Genomic DNA, 26074 nt, shown 5'->3' on the forward strand with positions numbered 1-26074 from the left:
CAATGGTTTGTCTGTTTGTTTACATCTGCTCCCTCTTCAGGCCTTTATGCGCGAAAAGCAGGAGCAGCAACCTTCAGCCTGCAGGATGGAAATCAGGCTGAATTTAGATGATCTGGGGGAGGGTCGGGGGGGGGGGGGGGGGGGGGGGGGGGGGTGGGAGGGTAGGGTGGGTCGACATTTCTTAAAGACAAGAGCTGCCGTGTCCATATTGTGGGTGATGATGGAGAGAGCCTCCTAATGTCCCGAGTGCCTGTTATGTAATATTTACAGTGCAGCTTATAGTGCAGATACTGTAGCGCACAATACCGATATTTTGCATAATTACATTGCTTTATAGTCGCCTTATTCACGCGCTCGTCAGTGATGCCAGCACGACAAAAAGCCAACTCTAATCTGCAGAATAATTCCAGGAAATAGCGAATTTGAATCTATAAGCTTCTCTGCAAGACTCCCAGTAAACAAAACTGTGTTTTAAGGCAAAAAAAAAAAAAAAAAAAAAAAAAACTTGCTTCGTGGAGCTGCAGACGTCCCGATCGACGCAGTTTCTCAGGTGTGTTCGGGGTCCAGAACTCTGTGAGCTGACATGCTGTTTTAGGATCCGGGGCACTGGGTCAGAGAGTTTATTGATCGTGTCTGTCCGGAGCTGAGCAGCTCACAGGCTCCAGATTACTGAGGCTGGAACTGCGAGCTTCTGTTTGACAGGAGAGTGGTGCAAATTAATATGACGACTGTTGTTTCAGGGGTTTTGACATAAAGTCTGAGTAGGGTTTTTTTTTTGTTTTTTGTTGTTACTCCGGGACAGACGCTGGAAATGATGAGAAAATATCTAAACAGTAAAGCGAGTGACTGCGCCTGTGCAGCCAAGTCAACCTTTCTCGTAATATTTAATTTCCTATATGACGGGCAGTAGTTGTTTTGTTGTTGTTGTTGAAACGGGACTATTTTTCGTCACGGCTGCACGAGGCAAATGTGTTCCTAGGTTTCAAACTTTTTTTTTTTTATTCTTTTTTTTTGCTGGAGTTGTCTTGCTCGCCTATTCAGCAAAACTCACCAAACGTGTCCTCGCGCTGCAGGATTTGAATTTCGCGGATGATTTCCCATACTAGTTGCTTAGCAACTGAATTCAATGATATAGAGAAGTAGGCATCATTTTTCTTTGTCTCCATTAGTAAAAGTGGCAGCAGAGACGCACTCCACGTATACACTCCCCAAAACTTTACATTTTTTTTTATTTGCCTTTTCGATTTATTCATAATGGGTTTAACGACATTTGTAAGGACGAGAGGTGTTTTAAAATGTTTGGCTACTTAAAGCAAATAATCAAGATGAATTATGAGACTTGTTAAACAACACAAGGTTGGACTGTTTGTTGAATTGCATTTCTTTCTTTTTTTTTAATTTTTGGTTTGCTGCTGGAGGTCAAACAGAATAAAGGGCCTATTTCGTCTCCACTTTGGCCTGACGTTACCTACCTGCTCATTATGCATGCAGTTCTTGTGCTGCTCTGTATAAAATCCAATGCATAGTCACATGACGTGCAAGATAAGCCTGCTACGCTGCCTAACGCACAAGACCTTCACCACGGAGAGGAACACTTGCTGCTATCCCACAACAAATACCGTCAACACACTTGTGCGTTTACGCATATGGATCCCGCAAAAATATCTTCCAGAGCAGCCTGCATGGCCTGCACAGAAAATAGTCCAATCTAGTGAGAGATATTTTTTTTTTTTTTTTTTTTTTTTTTTTTACCAAGAGCGACACAAAAAGAGTTTTAAATCTCATAATGGGTTTTGATCCGCCTATTCTCCAACAGCTTTGCCTTTTTTCATGGGTCTTCAAAACCATGTTGGCAGCAGCAGCATGGGTGTGCGTGCACGGCAGCGCAGGTCTGTGTGTGTGTCTGTGTCTGTGTGTCTGTGTGTGTGTGTGTGTGTGTCTGTGTGTGTGTGTGTGTGTGTGTGTGTGTGTGTGTGCACGCGCACACCGGTACGTCCAGGCCCTGGGAGCACTTCTGCTTCCCCTGCTATTGATTTAGGACGCCAGTGGCCCAACAGGCTCGTCGCGCCCGTTCGCACTAATTAAAGCTGCTCGTTGTCACAGCGCTCTGCTCTTTAAAACAAGACTCCAGCTCCGGGTTTGTCCTGTAAAACCAAACTTTTGCTGCCCAATTATTAATGTTTCATGTGGCTGTCAGCGGCCCTTCAGTCAGCAGTCACGCTGACACAAAGTCGATGCTGTAACTATATGCATCAAATCAAATAATCTAATTACACTGATTTATATTTTACATCTGCGCCTGAGCAAATAATAGCCTTATAACAACAAATATTTGTGTATTAAACTGTAAGATTTTCAGTGGTGTAATTATAACTTGAGGCACAACTATTTAAGTATTTATATTTTTGTAGCTTAGACGTTGTTTTAGATGGTTTATTATGCACGTTTATAAGGCTGCACCTTCAGAGTGGCACATTTAACAGACTTTGCTTCAGTCTTTCATTTTAAATACACGTTAACTGGCTTTTAATCGTGTTTACGAGTAGAGTTTGTGTCTGTTTTCAGCACAAAGCAACTTCAATGCAGAGTGTTTGAGATGTAATGATACTCGCTGGCACAACTTCGTTTTTACAAGCACTTCCGCTGATCGTGCGCTCCCCTGTATGTCTTTTTAATGGAGTAAATGTATAGTAGATCGGTGTCAGGTTCACCCTGACCTGGTGATAACGTGCACATGCACAATGGTTCTCCCTTCATATTTACTCCACGTGTCGAGCTGCATGAATATGGATTATTCTGAGCTGTTCTCCACAGGGAGCCTTCCTCTTCCACGTCTACATGGATTTATCTGTGCTGCAGAAGAGACGCTCAGAAAATATCCTTGTCTGCTTCTGACTGCTGACTTTTGATCATCATTATTGGGGTTATTTTACAGTAAGTAGGCTGCTTTATTTTCTTTCACTCATCTCTCACTGTTTGGCTCGCCATCGCGGAGACTCCATGAGTTTGTTCTGCGATGAAAAAGTCTTTGAGACTTTTTAGTTTTACTTTCTTTTAAAGATGAATCTGAATTTGTCCACGTTATTATTTATTTTAAACCTAAGAGAAGTTCCTCCCCACACCCCCAAAAATAAATAAATAAATATTGTTGTGCTTATTTGTTTAATTTGGATTTTAATTTAATTTAGTTTAAATTGAAGTTGTTATTTTTTAAATTAAATGTAATGTTGTCTCGTTCAATATATACAGATATATAATAATAATAATAATAATAATAATAATCATTATCATTATTATTATTATTATTATTATTATTATTATGCACATTTCTATCTAAATATAGAGAATAGAGTGACGTTTATTTTCTCTTCTCTCGACATAATAGAATAGTTGTCGGTCAAAACAACAGGCCTCCATGTAAATACAGATTATCAAGTCTCCATTGTGGCGGCAGCAACATAAAGAAGAAGAAGAAGAAGAAGAAGAAGAAGAGGACGTTTTAAAATATGACGTGACTCTCGGGGGTTTCCTCTCTATAAATTGTGAAGGTCATGGTTTTGTGAGCAGGCAGGATGGATAGGTAGAGGAGGGGTGAATGAAGCTCTGCAGCTCTGCAGCTCAGCAGCCATCCAGAGGTAATGTGCTGCAGCATCTCATCTGCCTGTCTGCATTTCAAAAGCACATAAAGCCTGCTGTAGGTTCCCCCCCCCCCCACCCCCACCCCACCTGCACTTCCCACTTTCCAAACGCGAATTTAATAATTCAACAGCATGTGAGTTTTTGTTTTAAAGCTTTTATTAATATGAACTGACAAAACACTGTCATTTTATGTTTATCGATCATTTCAAAATGTGGATTTTCAAAGTAAAATTATAATAAGCACCATAATTGTGCGTCATCACAAACTACTCACGTAGTTTCAAATTGAATATACCGCCAACATATTTGTGACGTACATATTGATATATTTAAAATATTCACACTATTCTCGCCTACTCCTTTAAGTAGTAGCTACGTCGTGAGATGTTATCTAAAGTAAAATCTCAATTTAATCCTTCGTTGTTGGAGCTTTTAAAGTTTATATGAAAAGTTGATTGATTGCATTCCTTTTCGTTTGCTTACACCGTGTTGTAATAAGTTGTTTTCTAAGGGAGGTTTTATACCTCGGCTCGCAGCTGTCGGTCACATCCGGCGCGCTCAGTCTGCACAAAAAGAATCAAATAAAATCACATGCGTTTTTATTTGTGTTTGTAAATTTTGTTTTACACTTCGTGTGTGTGGTTCAGTTTGCTTCACTTCACAGAGAGTGTTGTTTTTGTTGTTTTGTTTTACTGCAGGGAAAGTTGCAGCAGTAATGAAGAGGCCCTCACTCAGACACCAGCCTGCTTTACTACGGCGTTTGTATTATTCCCATCTTACAGGTGACTCTTTCTTCTCATATTAATTGTTCATGAACTTTATTTGTTTTATTTATTTGTTGCAGTCAGTAACGGAAAAGAAACACGCTTTTTAACCACTTGAATAAAATCGTCCAGTTTACATCTCATTTGAACAGATTTAAACAATAAATTCTTGATGATTTTATGATGATTTTAGCACAATAAAAATGAAATAAACACTCATATAATCCAGACACGTTCTCTATAAAAAAAAAAAAAAAAAAACACAAAAAAAAACAACCATCTCTCTCTTTTTTGGGGGGGGATGAGCTGCCCAGGCGCTCCTCTACAGCTTCCCTGACCTTACAGCGCCACCCAGTGGCAGTCTTCGCAGACTTCAAGCGCTCCTGTCGTCATCTCCACTGGAATCAACAGCCTTCATCGAAGGTAATTAATAATGCTGACATTTGGATTGTGAAGGGTTAGTTTTTATACAACGTTTTTTGTGTCATTTAAAAGAATTTAAATTTGAATTTTTAACTCTGCAGATACAGGAAGTGTGTTATCAGTGTTCTGCAGGAAAGATCTGAATTAAATGAAAATGCTGTAAATGAAAGGTTTACAAGCATTCATTTAAATTTACACTTTTCTTTACTGTTGAACACAGCAGATAATATTTGCCATATATTTTTTTCTAATGTATTGTTGCAGACCTGTGAAAAATATGTAACCGTCTCCAAAACCTCAGCTTTTCATCACAGCCTTCTTTTCAACTTTATGACAATTTTAGATAATCCATTGGTGTTTGAAATTTGGTTATTTCACTGAATAATTTCACTGCCCAGAAAATATATTTTATCCTTCAGTTTATCTCACTTATCTGTGTAATCTTTCTCCCTATAAAGTTAGCAAAGTTTCTTGATGTCCTAATCAGCTCCAAAGTTTTGGTTCTTCTGCCTTTGTAGAATTTTTCGCGGTCTGTTTAAAACGGTCACAAAGACAACAGAAAGGCTTCATATTTGGCTTATTTAAACTTTACAAGCTGTGGGTCTTGTCTGTTTTGTTTTTTTTTCCCAAGTCACAGTTCTCCTTCATACTGCTTTTGAAGTCGTATCGCCACTTTAATCGGTCGCCTGCAGAAATCTATTGTGCAGTTGTTGTGTTTTTTGTTGTTTTTTGTTGTGGTGTGAAATTCCTCCTGATTTGTGTCTCATTCAGTTCAGTTGGGTTGAACACGTGCTCCACGCGCGCTGACGATTCCCCATAAAAGACGGCCGGCCCCTGCTTTATTGGTTGCCATGGGAACCGGGAAGCTAGTTAGTGATCTTTCACATCTTCTCCTGTTGTTTATCCACATGTGACGCAAGAGGCGGCTTTTCAATCTGGGCACATGTGTTTGGAAAGCATTGTGCAGAAGCTGCAGTACATTTTGGTATACAAGTTTTTTTGTTGATGCAGATGACTCTTTATTATTCCTGTGAGTGTTGTTTCCTCCAAGGAAGCATCTTGTGAAGTCTTATTTCAGTTGTAAAAAAAAATAATAAATGGTATCATTTAGTTTTGGTAAAAAAAAACAAAAAATAGTTGCAATTTGTTTCCCTGCATTTATCCGAGTAGTTTGTTCACTTGAGATTTTTGCAGCTACTCTTCATCAATCGAGACGTGGAGTAAAGCAGCTATTTTAAACTGCTGGAGTTTCATAAAGGGCGTAACTCTTCCTTTTAACCTGCAGTGAAGGGAAAGAAAATGCACACAAGGAAATACTCCTCAAAAAAATATTCCCACAGGGACTTTCTGAGGACCTCGTGGCATGAGTGGCATCGATCCACAACGTTATCTTTGAACAGATTGCTCGGTCATCGAAAAAATGCAGCCCCCCCCCCCCCCCCCCCCCCCCCATCCTCCTCTTCCCCCCTTCGTCCTCCCTCCTCCCCTTTATAATCTCTCTCAACCCAGAAACTGAACCCCGCTCCAGCCTTCATCCAGCCGGACCCGCGTCTCGCGGCGAGAGCTCGGCTGCTTCCAAAGTCTCAAAGTGTCAAAAATGTGGTGAGTGTTTCAAAGGACTCTGAACATTCGTGGAGACGGACGCCCACAGCCGCCGGCAGGCCACTGCCAACAATTGCTGTTAGTGTTTGCTTCAAAAAAACAACAACCGTACAGACAGAGTGATTCAGAATTTGCCAAGTAATGACTCGCTAACCTCAAATAGTAGAAAAGAAGATTCTCCGTGCCAGAACTTTCTGCTCATGAGCACAGACATCACATGAAGGATGACTTCTTGTTCCTGAGACGGAGACGGATTCCGAGGCAGATATTTTTGTATCTCAGACTTTCAGGAAATACTTTCGGGTGCATTTTTAGGCATTTAAACTTTGCTGTTGAGTTTAGTTTGATTTCAGGACAGTCAGATTTTGACATCATCCGACTGAGATCTCGAGGATCAGAATCAATTCTGGCTTCCTGAGGCAGTTGTTTGATTTTGTCAGGTTCTCCATGAGTCCCATCACAGGAAAATGTGTGTCTACATTCATATGTGTGAACATAAACGTGTCTGCGCCTCGGCGTACGCGTGTACTTTAGATTTGATCTTCCTCTCTGTGTGTGTGCGTGTGCGTGTGCGTGTGCGTGTGCGTCCCGGGTGGTGACGGATCTCCACAGCAGACGGATCGATGGTCAGGGACAGAGACAGGGGTCGGTCGGTCCTCGGGGGTTCGCCGGTGACATCTCCTGCTGCAGCTCGCCGGCCGGCCGCCAGCTCGGGTCAGCCATCCCAGCAGGCCGTTCACTCTGGCAGCAGTTACCAAGGTGACAGCATGTCAGCGCAGCCCCGCAGCGCCGCTGAGGGCGGGAGGGTGAAGCGGAGGGGAGCTAGCAGGGAGCCCGATGCATCACCAGCTCTGATGGGTTTGTCAATACCGCTTAGATCCAGGGGGAGCCGGGCCCCCCGTGACACACACACCCCTCCAGGGACACACACACACACACACACACACACACACACACACACACACAGATAAATATGCACACTCGACAGTATCCTCATGTCCACGCTGTAATATCCATTTTAATACACTGTATTGATTTGAATTTGTTTTCTTGGGACTGAACCTAACTGTGTAAGCCCAACCCTCACCGGGAATATTACAGCATGCAACTATTGTATTCTTGTCCGGTTTGCACGTCCACAGAGTCACATTTAAAAAAAAAAATCAAAACAAAATACACAATCAGCATGAACCCAATCGCATTCATTCACTTGCATTCGCGAACGAGCAGATAGAAGTGTGTTTCATTCCCTTGCGTTGGATCCCCGAGGACTTCACCGCTACATGCCTAACCCCGCCCTAACCCTGTATTCAACCAAACCCAAACCTTCACCGTAAAACCCAGACGGGCCCCGCCTTCACGATTCTCGAATGCAGTTCGTTCACAGTGGGAAATTGACCAAATTAGGAATACCTTCTCCAAAATATTTAGTATCCAGGCCAGAGCGTGTGCTGTTGATGTAAACCGTGGCACTGCAAGAAAAGGGAAACGGAGGTTTTAAGCGAGAGCCGCAAAAGAATTTAAATATACTGCAGATGCCGGTGAGACATCTGCAGGAAGATCTCTGAAAACAACAGGACATATTTGGAGAACCATTGGGGAATATAATAAGCGGGAGCTTTCTGAAGCCGCAGCTTCATTGCAGTCTGACATCACCCATAATAAACTTGTAAACAGCTACCGGGACACGGCTCGAGTCTCAACCCTGACATCTGAATCGTTGGCCCCCGACTCTAGTTTGCGCAGATGTTTCTGTCCCCATAATACTAATACACCTGAAAACCACACATTCGAGCAAACGCACACAAACATGCTCTATATATTCCCCGACATCACGTGCATGCACAGGCACACGCGTATTCCGCTGTAGTCTTATTTACGCATTCTTTCACTTCCACGAGCGTGCACACGGACACGCGCTCCTGACAGGGTGATTGCATGAGGGGACCGCTCGGATTAAGCTGTCGGTGCGGGACTCGAGCCGGCAGATAAAAATGACTGCGCCGTGCAGCGGGACCGGAGAGAAAGAGACTGAGGTGAAGGAAGAGAGAGCACGCCCGGGCCATCTGACTCTGTATCTCATTAACCAGAGCGAGAGAGAGAGAGAGAGGGGGTAAGGGGGGTGGGGGGGGGGGGGGTGGAAAAGTAGCATCGGCCACGTTTGGCTCGGAGGAGCTCGCGGTGTAACCATTTCTAGGCCGTGGATTTAATAGATTACTAATGATCGGCCACAGGTATTTCCAAGTTAGATATTAGAGGCGGATGCCCAAAATGAGATCATTCGCTAATCCGTACATTTTCACCTCTCTGGAAACTCTGCTTAGATATGTGCCTAAGAGCAGGGTACACATGTTTGGATTCAAAGCTGTTAGTTTTGCGACTGAGTGCGCACCGGCGAAGGGAAAGGTTTACGGCTAATCTGGCGCCTCTATCTCGGTGTGGCGAGGTGCTGCGAGTACAGAAGGAGAAGGTGCGAGGATATACGGGAGCGCTCACGATATCCAATCTGACCAATCCTCTTAGCGAGAGAGAGTTGAGCTCTGCCCTCCCTGGAGAAGTCTCTTTTTCATTCAACCTATTATGTCAATGTTTAATGCCTGAAGAGGGAGAGAGGTAAAAATATTACGACGGTAGCCTCGGCGGAGCTTGTTTGCAGGTTACCGTCGCAGTTTGTCGACAACGTCGGCTGCCGTTTTCCCCTTCCGTTGCAGCGAACGCGATCTTTACAGCAGAGCGAGATGCCGGATTCAGGTTTAAACACTTTGCGTGTTTGGCGCCTTAATGCGCATCTGTGATCTGTGCAGCAGCAGAACGCAGCTTTGCACATTAGCAAACACAGAGGCCGCTTGCACTCAAACACGGGCGCCATTTGAACGGCTTCCGCTGCCGTTTAAAAGCTTTGCTCGCTGAAATAAAAGTAATTAATTGGTGTTATACACCAAGGACATAATTATCTTTTCCAGTAACTGGCACATATTTAATTACCAGTAATTGTTCCCCAAGCCTTGTTCAAAAGTGTTGCGCACCAGACAGTTCTGATATATTATACACTAATCCTGCACTTGATACTCAGTCAATTAGGAAATGTGTGTCAAAGAGCAATCATGTAAACAGCATTGTGGAACACACACAACCTTCTGAGACTCGACGCCTATGTGGGCCTTCGTGATGTCCTCACACACACACCACACACACACACACACACACACGTGTCTCACTGCTCTGCACTTTGTTTTCCTCCTCAGGGTACAAATCCCTACCTATCCCATTCCTTCCCAAGGTGTTAATGCCTGCCAGATTGGAGGAAAGTAATTTGAGATCATTTCGCAACAAAGGCCGCAGATACTGATTAACACGGGGGGGCTACTTTCTAGCCAAGTGGCGCGGTCCCATTTAAGAAGCGTCAGGAGCTAAATTTACCCCCCCCCCCCCCCCCCCCCCCCCCCCCCCCCCGTGCCTTGGGGTGTGTGGGGCCAGAGGCTGCAAAAGGGCCCTTGAACATGAGAACAGGGTTTAATAAGTAAACAGGAGAGGCAGAGAACAGTGCTTCTGATCAGGGCTTATTTGCTCAGCCAGCCCCCGGTACGCGCTACTAGCTGATTAGCCCTGCCGATTGTACCTTGTAATTGCAGTGCCTTGACCCCCTCAAGGCAAATATTAGATTTTAGCGGTTTAACCTTTCCAGTCGGCAGAGCGGGGTAAATTGCCCAACCAGATGTTAAGGAGCGCAGCGGTAGTCCTCAGCCCTTCTGATCAGCAGGGAAAAAAAGCTCACAGATTGAACCTTTTCTTTTTAATATTGTCTCAATTTCCTCTGGCCTTTCAAGCTGATTTTTCGCAGCAGTTTCCTTCTCCGAGAATCAGTCGCACTCCGATCCTTATCCCCTCGTCTGACGTGGGGTTACGAGCGAGACATATTATTTAAAATCAGTCCGGTCACAGTCATTAGCGGGCGGACGAACGATCAATGAAAAGATCTACGGCCGATATTAACCCAGCAATCATTCGTTCACTTCAATCGCTCTGACACTTTGTCAGCTGGTGAGGTGCAAAACATCCACTCCAACCGTTATAAAAGTTAAGAATACACCCAAAAACGGTTGTGTTTTAATAAAATAAGACATCTTAATCTCCTCCTCGTGTAATTATTGGACTACTTTTAAAACGATTACATTTCAACCGACAACGGCTTGAAGCCCGCCGGCGAGACTTCCGCGGTTCAACTTTGCACGCAAACGAGTGAAAATTATTTCGACGATTCCCGACAGCGCAAACTGCAGGAAAAGCGTAGATGTCCGCCACCTGCTTCGCATTTCAACTCTCGAGTCGAAGGCGAGGGCAAACGAGCAGCCGGTACGCAACTCCGTTCTTGGCATAAAACGCCTTATTTTCTACCAAATCCCTGTCTACAATGAGGCGTCGACTGACGTGCGAGCGTTCGCTCGAAGCGTCAATCCAGATGAAATGAAAACAAAATGAAAACATGCTGTGAAGGATGGAATTCCCCCCACCTCCCCCCCAACCTTTCTAGATCCAGTTCGGCATTTAAAAAATTCACCCAGATATGTAAATGTCGACCGCAAGCCCAACAGCTGCGCCTGGTTTCGATCGGTCTTTGCAAACCTGTCGCTGCAGCCAAAACAGAAATGGAAAGAGGTCGCAGACTTGATTATTGTCTGGTTTACGATACCTTTCTAATTTATAATCTTGACAACAGCAGGGAAAGTGCGTCTTTGTGCCCGTTCCCACGGGTTTGTTCGTGCTTTCACACGTGCTCGCCTGGAGTCCGGGCCTTCGGGGAACCCCTCGGATCATTACGGGAAACACTTTGGGACGCGACGGGACGGGGATGAGGACGGCGGAAGGGGGCGGCGGAAGTTTTTCTTAGGTCGTTCCCAGCCGTTTCCGGAGATCTCGGGTTTCTCCCCGTCTAGTCTCGGATCCAGATCCTCTTCCTCCCCGAAAGGCCGGGGCCGGAGCGGCAGCTGCGTCTTCAGGCCCCGCTTCGCCCCTCGTGTAATAGTTTCCTTCCTCTACGAGGCTCTCACCTGAAAAAAGAGTCGGGTGGAAGACGGGGAGGGAAATAGTCGTCTTTTCATCCCGGCGGTGGACCGAAGTAACCTTTCAGCTGGAGAGGAAACCCAATACCGCCTCCTGCTCGCTGTCTGAGAGGACGGAGAGGAGAGGGCAGGGGGAGAGGGGGCGACTAAAGTGGTTCCACGTGAGAGATGGAAGTTAAGTCTGGGAAAGACGGGGATCGACACCCCGAACACCCCTCGATCCCCAAACCGCCCGAGTCCCGTCCTCTGGCCGGGACGCGGCGAAACGGGCTGATTGCCGCTCTTCCGACCTCTTTCGATGGGCATTTCCTTCCATAAACCTATTAGATCTCTTAGATCTTTAGGAAGCAGTCGGCTCGCACCGTCTCGAATCAGAACCGAGGTCTGAGAAGCTGTGTCCAACTGTGCTGCGCAACTCTGCCCCCCCCCCCACCCCCCCACCCCACCCTCTCTAAATTAAGCGCCCCTTCAATGTCAAGTTTTAAGCAAACTCGAACACGAACTCCTTTAAGTGCCCAAATGCGGAGTCATTTTCCATTCCACGACAAATGTGAAAATCTGGCGAAGACGCCTGTGCGATTTGATCAAAAGCTCCGGAACCACGACGAAACCCTCGTGTTGGCGTCCGGTGTTTTCAAGTTCAGGAATGAACTTTCGACACGGTCTCCATTTACTGCGCAGAAGTTGTTTGGATGCTCAGAAAAAATTGCATGTTTACCATGTGAAAAACTACTAAACGGACCTCGTGGCGAGTTGGTTTCGCCAGAAAATGTTTATTCTCTGCTCCCTTTGTTTACTTGTTTTGAACATTTAGTAAATTAGTTATTTCAATATGTTAAACTGATTTGTACATATTCATGTTCATTTGTATTGTGTTTTTTGATAGCTTATCTGCTCTGCTCTGATGGACCTGAGTCTTTTCTGTCGCACCAGCAGCAGCAGCAGCAGCAGCAGCTCCAGTCTGTTCAGGTATCTCTCTCCCCTGCGGAGGCACTCTGTGGCGGAGGCCTAATATCTGCAGACATCTATGGCCACCGCCCAATCTGTTGCACGCTCCATTCATTTCACGCACTGCCAGAAGTGCTTTGTAATTATCCTGATATTGATGAAGGCTGATTCCAGCAGGTAATCGCTGGCACTTCAGCTGTTTTTACGCATCTCAGCAAAATGTCTCTATCTATTACCACTGGCAAATTAATTTCCACTCAATGACCGTACTTGTTGATAATCTACGAATATGTGTGTGCGTGTGTGTGTGTGTGTGTGTGTGCGTGTGTGTGGAAAAAAGGGGAATGAGTAATCCCGGACAGAGCGCTGAACCATAGCATATAACTTGGTTTACCTCACACTAAGATCACTGCGGGTGTCAGCGCGACACTAACACACAGTGCACATGGCAGCACACCGCTTATTAAAGCGATAGCAGTAGTGGCAGCAGTGTATAGGAATAGTGACAGCAGCCGCGGTAGAAATATTATTGTAGAATTTTTACTAGTCCTTCAATTACACGTTTAAAGTAGTACGTTGTTAGTAATGATTCATAAGGTGCGGTTTTCAAAGGGAAAAGGGAACTGAAGGAGGAGAAGGTCACCAAATGGGAATAATAATAGGGATAATGAATGGAATGATCTGATAGTGGTGGTAAATGGAAAAAGAAATCAAAGAAGTGGAAAAGGAATAAGAACAGAAACAGAAAGGAGAATAAAAATATGAACGGAATCGGATAAAAGAAACAAAAACAAGGGGGGGCATTTGTTTTTGTCAACTGACGCGAGCACATGTGTGTCATCTATTCGCTGCGCGGTGCAAGATCAACATGTGCGTTACGGGGCAAGGTAAGTGCATAAAATGTAATGCGTACGATTCATGGTATAAATGACCACTTAGACCGAAATGCGGCATCTCCACAAGCTGCTGTGATGTATTGTGGCGTATTGGAGATCCCCTCCACCACAGCACTAAGGGTAAATAAATACGCTTTAAAGGAGTAAATGAGCTTGAGTAAAGTGGCCCTTTGAGTCCCCATGTTTGTGGAGCAACCATAATGGATTCTTTAGAGCCGTGAACGGTTTATAGGCATGACAGCCATGTTTCGGCACGATGGGCTTATCCCTACGCAAGGCGCTAAGGATATTAGGGAATAAGCGTAAAGCAGCATGGAAATGATGACTGGAGCAAAGCCTCAACTCGCTGGTATTATAAGCCCTCGGTTCTCCTGCACTCCATCCTTGGGAAAGAGGGGGAAGGAGCGGACTTGGCAAAGCTCCACGGTGTGATATCCTCCATTATTTCTTGCTCCATCGCTGTTTTAGCCACACAATTAAAAGGATGTCACTCAATCTGGGGATCGGGCAAATTGAGAGGAGGTCAGCGTCGGCGTTTCCTTTTCAAGACGGCGCCGGAATCCCCGTTGTCCATATGGAGATCTGTCGGAGGAGGCGGACGAGAGCCAACCCTCTAACGGCTGGCACCGAGTAACAGCCTCGTACCGACGGCACACGCCAAGCACGAAAACAGACGCCCATAAGGTTCCCTAAATTAAATCCTTTTACTGTCACCGGTTTCGGTGCAAAGCCACCATTTTCACAGCAACTGTCGCTGTTTGTTTGTCATTAACAAGGCTCTTATTGACAAAGCGAAATGGATAAATTCTGCAGTTCGCAGTCGTGCCGGCGTGTCGCACAGCGAGCTCACCGAACGAACATCTCCACCCAATCCACCCGCGGTGGCTCGCTTGTCGGAGACGGGCCACGGCAGAAGGATGATTAATGTCCCACCTCTCACCCCCCACTGCGAATTAGAGAGCACGGGTCGAAACTATTTTTCTCGGCGAGCGGGAGCACGCTCGTGGCGAAAAAACGGGGCAAACACTGTTTATCATCTGCCTGACGACAGCCCTCCTCGGGGCAAATTAACCACGCGGCCGTATCGACTGGCACGAGCCGGGAGTCAGCGCCCCTTCACTTTGATTAATCTCCCCGTGTTCCTGTTCCAACTCTATCAAAGTAATCTAAGTGAAGACACGCAGCATTGATCTGTAAACACAGCAGACTACTGTACCCAAAACGCGCACAACACACACACACACATAGAGAGGAAGGGGCGACAATTACCGGAGTTAGAAGTACACAAAAGGAAGCGTCACACGTGTTTAACCTTACATATGTGCGAGACAATGCTCGGTCGTACAATTATGTCCAAATATTAAAAAGTGGACTCGCAAAATAATCTACGCGGTAAATCATTTTCCACATTCAAGTCAAGCTGACTGACAGAATGTATAAATGAGAGGCTGAAAATCAATCATAAATCATTCATAAGGTCACCGTGAAGTCAGACTCCGGAGCATATTTAGCTCCGACGGGCCGGGAAGGCGGAGGGAAAACCGGACGTGCCGTCGAGCAAGGCACTCGACCACCTGCCGCTCGGCATCGGGGGGGGGGGGGGAAGAAACCGGCCGAACACGTGTCGCTGCGCGACGCCCTGAAAAGCCATCAGTCATCGCTCTCCGGAGGAAAGAAGTTGATTTCCGTCTCGATCTATAAAGTTCGGCGAAGGCGGCAGCTTGCGCTCGTCTACTCGAGGAATCCACACAAACTGTTGCGTTAATCCGTCTCAGCGCCGACTGCCCCGCATATGCAAAACAATCTGTTTCATGTGTAGCCCTGCCAATGTGTTTGGCAGACACTGACTGAGCATCTTTTTGTTTTTTTTTATTGTGTCATTATTTCTGATAAGTCATGTGTGTCTGCAGGGTTTAAATCCTGTGGCGTGACATTTGCAGCGCCCCTCCTTTTGTTTACATGCAGGGCAGATGGTGCTCACACGGACAGATCATCGTATATTAGATATATATATATAGATTTCTATATTTGAAATATAGAAATCAAAAGGATCCCTGAACTTCTGTAAAAGTCTTCTAAATCACAAACGCGTTGTCGGCGAAACTGCAAACAAACTATCGTTTAAGAATCTTTTTTTTTTTTTTCCCCGCAAACTTCAGACGTTAGAAGAGCAACGGAGGCAGGCGACATTTGTCTGTTGTTTTTAGCGTTAAGATTCGCCGAGCGTTATTTACGATCTCAGAGAGAGGAACACGAGGAAGAGTTTTAGTCTGCACGTGTTGCTTTTGGGCCGCACCATGTGGCCCGCATGGTTCAAATTTCCAAAAATCGAACCGAACAACACGAGTTTTCAATGAGCCGAGACGTTTGCGATGCGGACGGTTGTCCAAAAGATGGGGGGAAAAAAATAGCCGGGTGACTGATGAGGCGTTTTTAAGTCGCTACGCTGAACGGTTTTAAAATGTTCAGTGCTTGTTGGAATGTGCAGATGTTTTATTCGCCTCATTTGTCATTTCCAGCGGATTACTTCGTGGTCAGCGGTCATGTGGCTCAGATTATCCAACTGGCGGTCGTCATTGTCTTGTATTGCAATTTTTTTTGGTACGAGAGATGTTTCCACAAACGGTCTTTTTATTTCACCTGCACGCGTGTTCTTTCCACTTTTGGTATTTTTTTTGTCATTTCCTTAAATTCGGCACATTTATTTACTTGGATTGAGGACGATCCGATTAGATGTCGGTCAAGGTCACTGTTACCACGTGGCTGCATCCTTTTTTTTTTTTTTTTTTTTAATCAGTATCAGCTGGTGTCTCCATCCTTCAACTCTTTGGCCACACAGTGTAGCAAATAAATTATTTACAAATAAAAGGTACACACGAACTAGTTCGTGAACTAGATTTCAGTTGTATTTATGGGAAGAATTGTCAAACAATATTTTAGAAAAATGCAGAACCTCTAAATGTGTGAAAACGTGTAATGTTTTGTCAATGGCAAATAATAAAAAACACAAATATTTATGAATAACGACGCTTTGCAAACAGTTGTTATAGAAAGCCTGCTTTCTATGTTGATGCGCGCGTCTGTGACGTACATCAACTTCCGGTGCGGACGTCACCGCCGTCAGCAAAGATGGCCGCGTACTGCGTGCGGGCCGCGGGCTCGTTGTTCGGAAAATGTGGGAATTGCAGCTCAAGTATAAACGCAGTCGCGTCGCAGTTAAGCCGACAGGTAAAGAACGACTTTGTCTCCAATAAGTTCTCCAGATGTACTCTTCAAACAAGCAGCGACGCGTGTAAACGGGCTACGACGCCAAAACACCGACGTCCTCGAGTGAGCGTCTGGTATCCGAGACTCGCTTGACAGATATTTAAAATGTGAAGCATTCGGCGTGGGTTCGCTAGTATCCTGAACTAGGAGGCTTTGCCGCGGCTTAATATGAATTATTGAACCCTTAACTACGGTTCGGCTGCCGTTTAGTGCCGACCCGCTTGTGTGGTGAGTTAGCACGGCCCGGTTAAACGCGAGTGTGACGACGACAACTCTCCTCCCCGCCAGGTGCTCTGCAGGCGGATCTGCGCGAGCTCTGCCCTCCGCAGGAAGAACCTGGCGGCTGCGGGACCGGAGAAGTTCACGGTGGAGTTCATCGAGAAGCAGGTGGAGGAGTACGACGTCGGGAAGCGGCACCTGGCCAACATGATGGGAGAAGACCCGGAGACCTTCAACCAGGAGGACGTAGACGTGAGTCTTAAAAACAACAACAACAACAACAACAAATCTAGGAAACGAGCTCGTAAATAATATTACATTCAAACTGAAATGTGACTTCCTTTTTAGTTCCGAGAGGTTAAGTATTTATTCTCCTTGTTATCTACACACGGTTTTCCTCTTTGCTGTTGTTTTGGTTCATTTTGTTTATTATATAAAAAAATACTTTCCAGAGAAAATCTTTAAAAAAAAAAAAAAAAAAAGAGTAGCAAAGTAGTTCTGCATCTTTTTTTGCTTTCGGTTTTTAGAGTTTGAGGATAAAGTAAAGTGTATTAACTTGAGAACAGTCTTTAATAAGCTATTTCAAACGACCAGGAGAGTCTGCTCTGACCTGGAAGTGATGCAGTGAAGTTTCTGAGGTCTTTTGGGGGGGGGGGGGGGGTGACGGTTACGATTCGTCCCAGTTGAGCACGTGAACATTTTCAAGACATGTGACCAAAGACTGTGTTTATTTCATCTTCAAGATCATCACTTTATATGTTTTATTGCCTTATTGTGCAGAAAAGGAGCTCCAGGCAGGAGTTCATTTTAATCTCTTGATTTGTTCAAAAAAAAACAAAAACCTCCTCACATCATCATCATCATCATCATCGTCGTCTGTGAACTCCTGAGGCAGCAGGCAGGTGTGGCCACCTCTGGCTAATCCACTGCATCCCACGCTTCTTTGGGATTTTGGCAACACCGCTCCGACCGTTTAGCTCCATTTCCCGCTCGTATCTCGGCCGGTCCCCAGCGGCCCTCGCAAATAATGAAGAGAGCCGTTGGCGGCGGGCTGTGAAAGCCGAAGCGACGGCCGGCGGACGTGTCGAGGGGAAGAGGAAAATTTGGGAGGACCGGAGAGTTGCGAGGTGGATCTACCCGACGCGTCCCCCCCGAATCTGGTTTCTGAGTCCAGACCGTTCAAGTGTGACGGGGATAAATACCCTGGAAAAATCAACAGGATGTTTGCAGCTGGAGGCGGGGGAGGGAGGGGGGGTTGAACAATACGATCAATATCTCTGACAGATAATCAGGACATCTGTGGAAGGTGACGCTTTTAAAACGGATGTCAAAATAATTCCAGGACGACCGTCTCCGCCATCTGCTCGTACTGAAGTTACACCTCAGTTATATAAACTAGCGCTGAGACTTTTAGGTGATTTATTGATTAAGTCTTGAATATATTAAATGACAGTTTTCTGTCATTCTTCTGTTTGATGTCACTGAATATCTTTAATCTTATTCTGTCAACTTTGACATTTATACTGCTTTCTGATATGTTCTTGTTTATGAACTTGTGTCTGACTCAAATGGATTAATTTAGAGTTCGTGTTGAATCATTTAGAAAAATGCCCTCAGACGGCTTGTTTGTTTTTATAAACCAAAGAACATTGAATCATTTGATAAAAAGAAAATAAGAAATGATAAATAATTGATTTAAACCAAAAATTATTTTCTAGAATGGCAACATGTGCTGCTTTGTTGTGTTTTATTGTATTTTAAAGTCATAATGTTCCTTTTTTTTTGTTTTTAACTTTTGGCTGAACAAAACAAACATGTTGAAAACATCAAGTCAGTCGCTGGAAATGATGATAGAAATTTTTTTCAGGCTCTTTCTTTCTTTGATTTTTTTTTTTTTTTTTTTTTGTATTTATTATCTTTGCCAGCATTCCTGTCGCAGCTTTGTTTCCCACTTGATGATCGTTTCTGTGCGTCGTTGAAATGCGTAAAATGTGACTCCCTCCCGCGCCGCTCGGGTCCACAGGTGACAGCTCGACTGTCGCCTTCCCTCTTCCTTCCTCTGTCGCTCCATCTTTACCCTCGGGGATCTCTCCCATATTGTGTCGAGTCTCTGGAGACGCCCAGGTGTGTCTTCATCTGTTCACTGCCTCTCCCTGCTCATCTTTTTCCTCTCTTTTTTTTTTTTTTTTTTTTTTTTCTACCCTTTAAATTCTCCTCAGTTGTCTTCCTCTTCCTGCCTCACACCTTCACACACATTTTCCTCGACCGGCCCCTTTTTCTTCCTGCTTTCCGTTGTTTTGACAACCTTAAAGGCAGCAACCTGCTCCCTCCGCCAGCACCTGCTGCCTCACTAATTGAACTAGAGGAGGAAGAGGAGGAAGAGGAGGAAGAGAGCCGAACAGGCTGTCTTGACGAGTGTGGCGGGGCCAATGCACTTCTTGTCTGCCTCTCTTCTCTCTCACACACACACACACACACACACACACACACACATTTGCAGAGCCATCTGTAGCCCTGCTAATAACGCCATCACACACACACACCAGAGGATGAACTTGGAGTGAACTGTTGGATGTCCACTGTGTCCTCTGCTCGCTGTCAACAAAGCCAAAAACTTGTGCCTTTTTCTGCTTGTTTTCTCCTCTAACACACACACACACACACACACACACACACTTTCTCGCCTTTCCTTGAACCCACGAGCAGCTTGTGCCTCTTCTTCTGTCACTTCCACCGCCGTCCGTTGGCACGGTGACCTCTGTTGTTCGGACGTGTCAGCGTTGTCATAATCTCTGCCATCATCTCTCAAACTGCCGTCTCTTTCTTGTCTTTTTATTTATTAATAATTTTTTCCTCTCTGTCACCCGCAGAGGAGCATCGCCTACCTCTTCCCCTCCGGCCTGTTTGAGAAGAAAGCTCGGCCGCTCATGAAGGTAAGACCATGCTCACGAAGTTTGAATTGACAAACCGCTGATCAGACTCATTTTATTTAAAGGTTTACACCCCCGAGCGAGCAAAGTCCAACGAAAGCAAAACGAGCCTCTTTTAAGATAAACGCGAAGACGATTAAAGTAAAGAAACAAACTTGTTACGCACGAACCAGCGTCATTTATGCTTTACTTGAATCTGTTTTCTTTCCCAGCACCCCGAGGAAATATTTCCACGGCAGAGAGGTACGTAAGACGTGCGCCCTTTTTGTGAACGTGTCCAGATTGGTGTAAACTGCTGCACAGCTGATGTTTCTCTCCTCTCCGTGAAGCTGTCCAGTGGGGAGCGGACGGACGGCCTTTCCACTTCCTGTTCTACACCGGCAAACAGTCCTACTACTCCTTCATGCACGTGAGTACGGCAGGTGGCGGCGAGCAGCGCTGTCTGGTCCTTTTCATGCGAGGTGGAGGCAAACCTTCATCCCGCTCAAATCCCCCCCGGCGTCTTCCTCACCCGCTCCCCGCTGCGCCCTCGGGTGAATACTCTATTCGGAGCGAGCGAGTTGAGAGAAGCCGTCCCCGAGGAGAGGCGGCGTCAGATCCTCTTTTCCGCTCGGCAGAACGGAGACGGGGGCGAAAGAGAGGCGGGAGATTTTCTGAAGGTGAAACCGAGGGAAGAGGGCTCCGACGAGGGCGAGAGGCAGTCCGGCTGGTGAGGGTGACGCGCTGGGCTCCGGAGGAGGCGAACACTCAGCGTGGAGTGTCTTATATATATATATATATATATATATATATATATATATATATATATATATATATATATATATATATAATGATAGATTTCACGGCACGGTGCAAAAGTTCTGTCTCTCCTCCTGCTCATTTAATCCCAGACTGAGATCAGGACTCTTTTTGGGTCCGCACCATCTGCTGCAGGACTCTTTGTTCTTCTTGTGGTTTAAAGACATGTTTTTTATGTCCCCGGTTGGATGTTTGGGCTCGTTGTCAAGCCGCCGAAGGAGGTTGGGACATCGTCGGAAAGTTAAATATTTATGCCGTTTGTTGTAATAAAGTTAAAAACGTAACACTTCCTGTATGAGCTTCAAATTGAAAGCTTTTTAGCCCATCAATTGACAGGAAGGCTTCCTCTTTAACAAGGGTTTTATTGTGAAACATTTGCAGGAACGTGTTGTGACTGAAGTGGGACAATAACTCACCGCTTGAGACTGAGATCTTTATCGCACAAACACAAACAACATGAAAGAACATGTCGTGTGTTTTTGGGGGTAAAATGGAGGGGGGGGGGGGGGGGGGGGGGGAGAAATCTAAATACAATATTTGTCTGGGTTCATATTGGAGGTGTGGCACGTCTGGCTTGTCAGGCTTTGTCCCGCCACGGGGAGCGACTCCTCCACGGGGATTTGGAGGGAAGCTGGGCGGGGCAGAGCTGTTCGGTGATAGGAGGAGGGGAGCCCCCCTCCCTCCCTCCCTCCCTCCCTCCCTCCGGGGAGGCCTGGGGAGCAACCACACCATTCACACTGCTCCTTTCCTCTGAGCAGACGACCTCCTCTTCTCCCTTCTCCTCCTCCTCCTCCTTTTTCTTCTTCTTCTCCTCCTTCTCCTTCTTCTCCTTCTTCCTTTTCTCTTTGAAGCCCCTGACCTTGTTCAAAGACGTTACACAGACAAGAGGCGTGTGTCTGTAGCTAAAACAGTCAGAGGTGTGATATCTGAATATTGGTCCACACGCACACACACACACACACACACACACACACACACACACACACACACACCATTTTGCCCTGCAGCTGCAATCTGCACCCCCTGCTGTTGGTTTAAATAGGTATGTCAGACATGTATGAGAGCTCGTGCTGCCTGTCTGCATGATTTTTCTCCTTCCTCCTTACATTCCTCCTCTCCTCCTCTTTGCGGTCTTGCTTCCTGCCCTTCCATCTCCTTCCCTTCCGATTTCCCCCCTCTTCATCCTGCGAGATGTTTTTCCACCGTTATCACACGCCTCAGGAGTGTTGCCAGGAGGGGGCAGTGGTGTGTAAAGCAGCCTCGCTGCTCGGCTGCTCTCCTCTGGCTGTTGTTGGGCTCAGCCAGCGTGGTACATTAACCCGCTCGCTGCTCCACTGAGCTTTTTATGGCCACCACCCCGGGGAACCTGAAAACACCCCCAGCACACCTTCCTCTTTCACATTAACCTGCAAACTGGATAAATGCACCCCTCTTTCTTGTTGCCCGTTGGTTAAATTAGTCCAACTTTAACGCTTCGGTATATTCCTCTTCCTCTCGTTGCTAAAGCTCTGAACTCGAGGGTCTCGCCGTGCATATAAAGACCACTTATTGAATAGAAAGAGCGGAGCTGTCTGTCTCTGTAACAGCCTCGACTTAACTGTATCCAGATACCGGTCCTCTCCTCTCCTTTCATCCCGACAATCCATGCGAATTATTCCTCAGCGTTGTCGGACCCAGTGTTTGCAAACGTGTAACTCAAGCCCCTTATCCAAGCCTCCCTCTCCTCCTGCCCTATTTTTTTTTTTTTCTCATTTTCTATTACGCGTTTTTTTTGTCTTTTTTTTTGTGAAGAAAATTGGTTTTTGCTTGATGTTTGGCTTTTTTATTTTTTTTATTTTTTTTTGGAGCACCCTCTCCTCCTCCTCCTCCTCCTCCTCCCGTGCCCCTCTGTCGCTGGTCAGAGTGGCAGAGGATTAGGCACACTCTATCAAGAAGGAATTAAACAAACATCTGGTGAATAATTGACGGGGAAATGAGTTCTCACCCAGGCGCAGGGTGGCTGCGGTGGGGGGCGTCTGCCTCGGGGACGTGACCAGCATGCCCCCCCCCCCTCTACCCTCCGTCTGTCTGTCTGTCTGTCTGTGCCCATCGCCATGACACACTCCCCTCGGGTTATCCTCGATGCGACGTCGATCTGGTGACGAGTGAGCCCCAAACTGTCCTGTCATTCATTTAATTTCATGTTTGTGCTCCAGCGGGTTTCCTTTTAGCTTTTGCTTCAGGACAAGTGCACACGCAGGTGCAGGTGCGGGTGCAGGTGCCCGGGTCAAAATGGATGAATTGTGGTAGATTGATGTGTTTACAAGACGTGACACATTTTGTATAAGTCAGATCTGGAGCGCTTGATATTTATTTCCCAAACAATACTCCAAATAAGTAAAGAAAGGCAACTCTAGCATCTTTCCAAATCAACGGGCTCCATAAACGTTTGTCCATACAGTATGTTGTCCACTGGAAAAGAAATGCATTGAGGTTTTTTTTTTTACCACAACGATCTTCAGCGAGGGTTTTAAATCCCTGATCAGTCCCGATTGTGACTGTGGAAGGTTTCCACCTCACGAGGCACACCGGCAATTTAGACGAGGCCGCCGCCACCGCAGCACGGATGGCCAGCTCGCTCCGCATGGCAGCTCCTACCGGGGGGAAATAAGGAGAGCGCTCCAGTTCTCCCGCCCCGATAGGACCGTAGGAATCTGCATTTCTCGCTCGGCTGTCAGATTGTTTTTGTTGTGTCGCATTTTGAAATCGCGAGGTCATCGCGCTGAACGTTATCGTCGTTTGCGGTTTGTTCCAGGAACTGTACGACAAAATGCTGAACGTAGAGAAGCACCAAGATCGTCTGAGAGCCAAAGGACTCTTCTCCAAGGACATCAAGTCGATGTGAGTGAAGGAAGAGAGTCCATTTTAATGTTATCGTGGAAGTGGATGAAAAACCTTAGAAGTTGTTGTAGTGTCAGATTTCTTTTTTTTGTTATTTTGAATTGTTGCTCTTAATTTTGGACTCTTTGTGTAATGAAAATGTCTTTTCCGTGTCCATCAGCTCTCTGGGCTCCAGCAGGTGGCTCACAAAGGAGGAGCTGGAGGCGTTATTGGCGGAGACCATCACTACTCACGACGTAAGAATGGCCTTCACGTCGCCGACGGTGGAGATTCCTCAGAATCTGACGCTCGTTCGCTTTTGTCTTCAGTACGATCGCTTCATCCAGCTGATGGAGCGCCTGCTGTCGATGCCCTGCTGCGCCACGGAGGAGGAGTTCATCCAGCGCTACCGTCGGCAGCTGGAGGCTCAGTCCAGGCAGCAAACGGTGCCGCGGCTGGAGAAGGACGACGAGGGCGTGGCCTTCAGCGCTTCGGACGGTAGGTGCCGCGTTTAGGTACGAGCTCCGTCCGACATCGGCCCGGGATTTGCTCTCAAATCGATGTAAAACATTCGACTGACGCTTCTTTCAATGGAGAATTAGACACACGGGTGTTGTTTTCTCAGGTCGGAGGAAGACGTCGAACTCGTCGGTTGTTCTTCGGGACTGCGGCTCCGGGCGGGTCACCATCAACGGCCAGAACTACCTGCACTACTTCCCCGTGCTGCAGGACAGGTGAGGACAGGAAAAGCTTTGCACCTCACAGGCCCCTCTGCTGCTTCATTCACAGATACCATTTTCCTTAAAATGCAAGACGTGATGTGTTTTACTCTCCACCCCCGCCCCCACCTGACCCCCCCCCCCCCCCCCCCCCCAAAAAAATTTAAAAAGCAGCGTTTTCACTCTTCACAGCATCGCCTCGTTTTTTTTTTTTTATTTTTTTATTTATCTCCTTGTAGTAAGTTAATTACACAGTTGAGTGGTTGTGTGTGTGTGTGTGTGTGTGTGTGTGTGTGTGTGTGTGTGAGAGAGAGAGAGAGAATGTCCAGAGCTGGTGTTGTCTCGCAATGTGAGGACGGGCTGTAATTGGAGCAGAGAGGTGACAATTGACTTTGTCAGCAGCCATAGGCCATTCAGCCCGAGACGCCATCCAGAACACTTTCTCTTTCTCACACACACACACACACACACACACACACACACACACCCTTATCCTGTTCCTGCTGAGTCAGAAGTTATTCTGTAATATGTGGTGGTGAGATTGTAAAAGAAAGCTTTTCACAGCGCCGGGATCCTCTGTGCTAGTCTGAAAAGTCACCCAACCAGACATTAAATTAGCTAAGCCTCCGCCGTTGATACCGCTATCTGTTAAATAGCACACACTCCCGGTCTGCCCATTCAACCACACTTCATTCTTTCACCTCCCGTTTTTTTTAATTTTTTTTTATTATCTCTCGGTCATTTTCTTCCTCCCTCTCACCCCGCCTCTCTTTTTGTACCCTTCAAGAGAGCAGCTGATGTTCCCGCTGCAGTTCGTGGGCGCGCTGGGCCGCTTCGACCTGGAGTGCACCGTGAGCGGGGGCGGCAGGTCGAGCCAGGCGGGGGCGCTGCGACTCGCCATTTCCCGCGCGCTGCTGAGCTTCCTGTCCGAGGGAGAGGGGGAGGCGATGAGACAAGGTGGGTCGTCGTACCCTTCGACTTCTGCACCTTCAAGCGCGGTGTTGTTGTTGTAATCGCTTCATATTAAAGTGAAGCAGGATGGTGATGATGATGATGAAGCACCTGATTGGTAATGATTTTATTGATGCGTCATTGTATCATAAAGGTCAGGGAGAAGAAATGCACAAAAGAATTTACTTCCCCCAAAAAATATTCTGACAGACTAAGAGGCGGTTTAACAAAATATGTGGATAAAATAAACATTAAGTTTAAGTGAGAGTGTTTAGAAATCAGCTGCACTTCTAAGTTCATTGTTCGTCTCTGTTTTTATGATTTGTGATTTTTTTATTTTTTTCCCAGCTGGTCTGCTGACCCCCGACCCGAGAGTGAGGGAGAGGAAGAAGCCGGGCCAGGAGGGAGCTCGACGTAAATTCACCTGGAAGAAGCGCTGAGGAGGACAACGATCTCACCTGAGCTCCGACGATGAAACATTCACGCGGACTTCTGGTGTCCATTTAAACAGACTTATTTTCCTTCAGAGGCACTTGTGATTCTGTTGGACCCACATAGACGTCGCTATATTATCTCGTGGGCTCCATGTTGTCCAGATGCCCCAGCTGCAGTCAGCTCCCTCAGCCACCAGATGGCAGTGTGTTATTAAAAATGAATAGATTGCATTGTTTGCGTATTTGGTTTCCAGACGTTATTTATTGATTTTTCTACTCTGAAGTTGTGACAATTTTCTCATTAGTTGAATTGTTAAAGGGAACTACAGTTTGTTTTATGCCTGGAGCATTTTGTGTATTTACAAAAAAATAATGTATAAAAAAAATAAATGTATTTTCATATAATGTTATATGAAAATACATGTATTCTTCGAATTGCTTTTTAGCACACTGAAATGCGGGTTTAAAGCTTGGACTTGAATTTGTGGTGAGTCAGCAATATCTTTTCAGGTTTTATTCAGTTCTTTCTTCTTCCACGTGAAAACCATCTGACGCCTACATTACC

General features: G+C 46.0%; 1 protein-coding gene and 1 long non-coding RNA gene across 2 annotated transcripts; both read left to right on the plus strand.

Moving 5' to 3' along the window:
* Positions 1–2828: 2828 nt before the first annotated feature.
* LOC138207015 (uncharacterized) lies at positions 2829–7256 on the plus strand. Its single transcript, XR_011178987.1, has 6 exons — positions 2829–2934; positions 4338–4421; positions 4710–4826; positions 5598–5695; positions 6336–6428; positions 7041–7256. It is a non-coding gene; the product is annotated as an uncharacterized lncRNA (long non-coding RNA).
* Positions 7257–16434: 9178 nt separating this feature from the next.
* mrps9 (mitochondrial ribosomal protein S9) lies at positions 16435–25740 on the plus strand. The gene is made up of 11 exons (XM_069164330.1): positions 16435–16560; positions 16888–17070; positions 19689–19751; positions 19961–19991; positions 20078–20157; positions 23341–23426; positions 23587–23662; positions 23735–23903; positions 24031–24139; positions 24912–25081; positions 25424–25740. The coding sequence occupies exons 1-11, from the start codon at positions 16462–16464 to the stop codon at positions 25513–25515; spliced, it is 1158 nt and encodes a 385-aa protein (XP_069020431.1). The 5' UTR covers positions 16435–16461; the 3' UTR covers positions 25516–25740.
* Positions 25741–26074: the final 334 nt, after the last annotated feature.

Source organism: Embiotoca jacksoni, unplaced genomic scaffold (genome assembly GCF_022577435.1).
Source record: "Embiotoca jacksoni isolate LCO1_2020_lvr unplaced genomic scaffold, fEmbJac1.0.p SCAF_30, whole genome shotgun sequence".
In the NCBI taxonomy this organism is placed as follows: Eukaryota; Metazoa; Chordata; class Actinopteri; family Embiotocidae; genus Embiotoca; species Embiotoca jacksoni.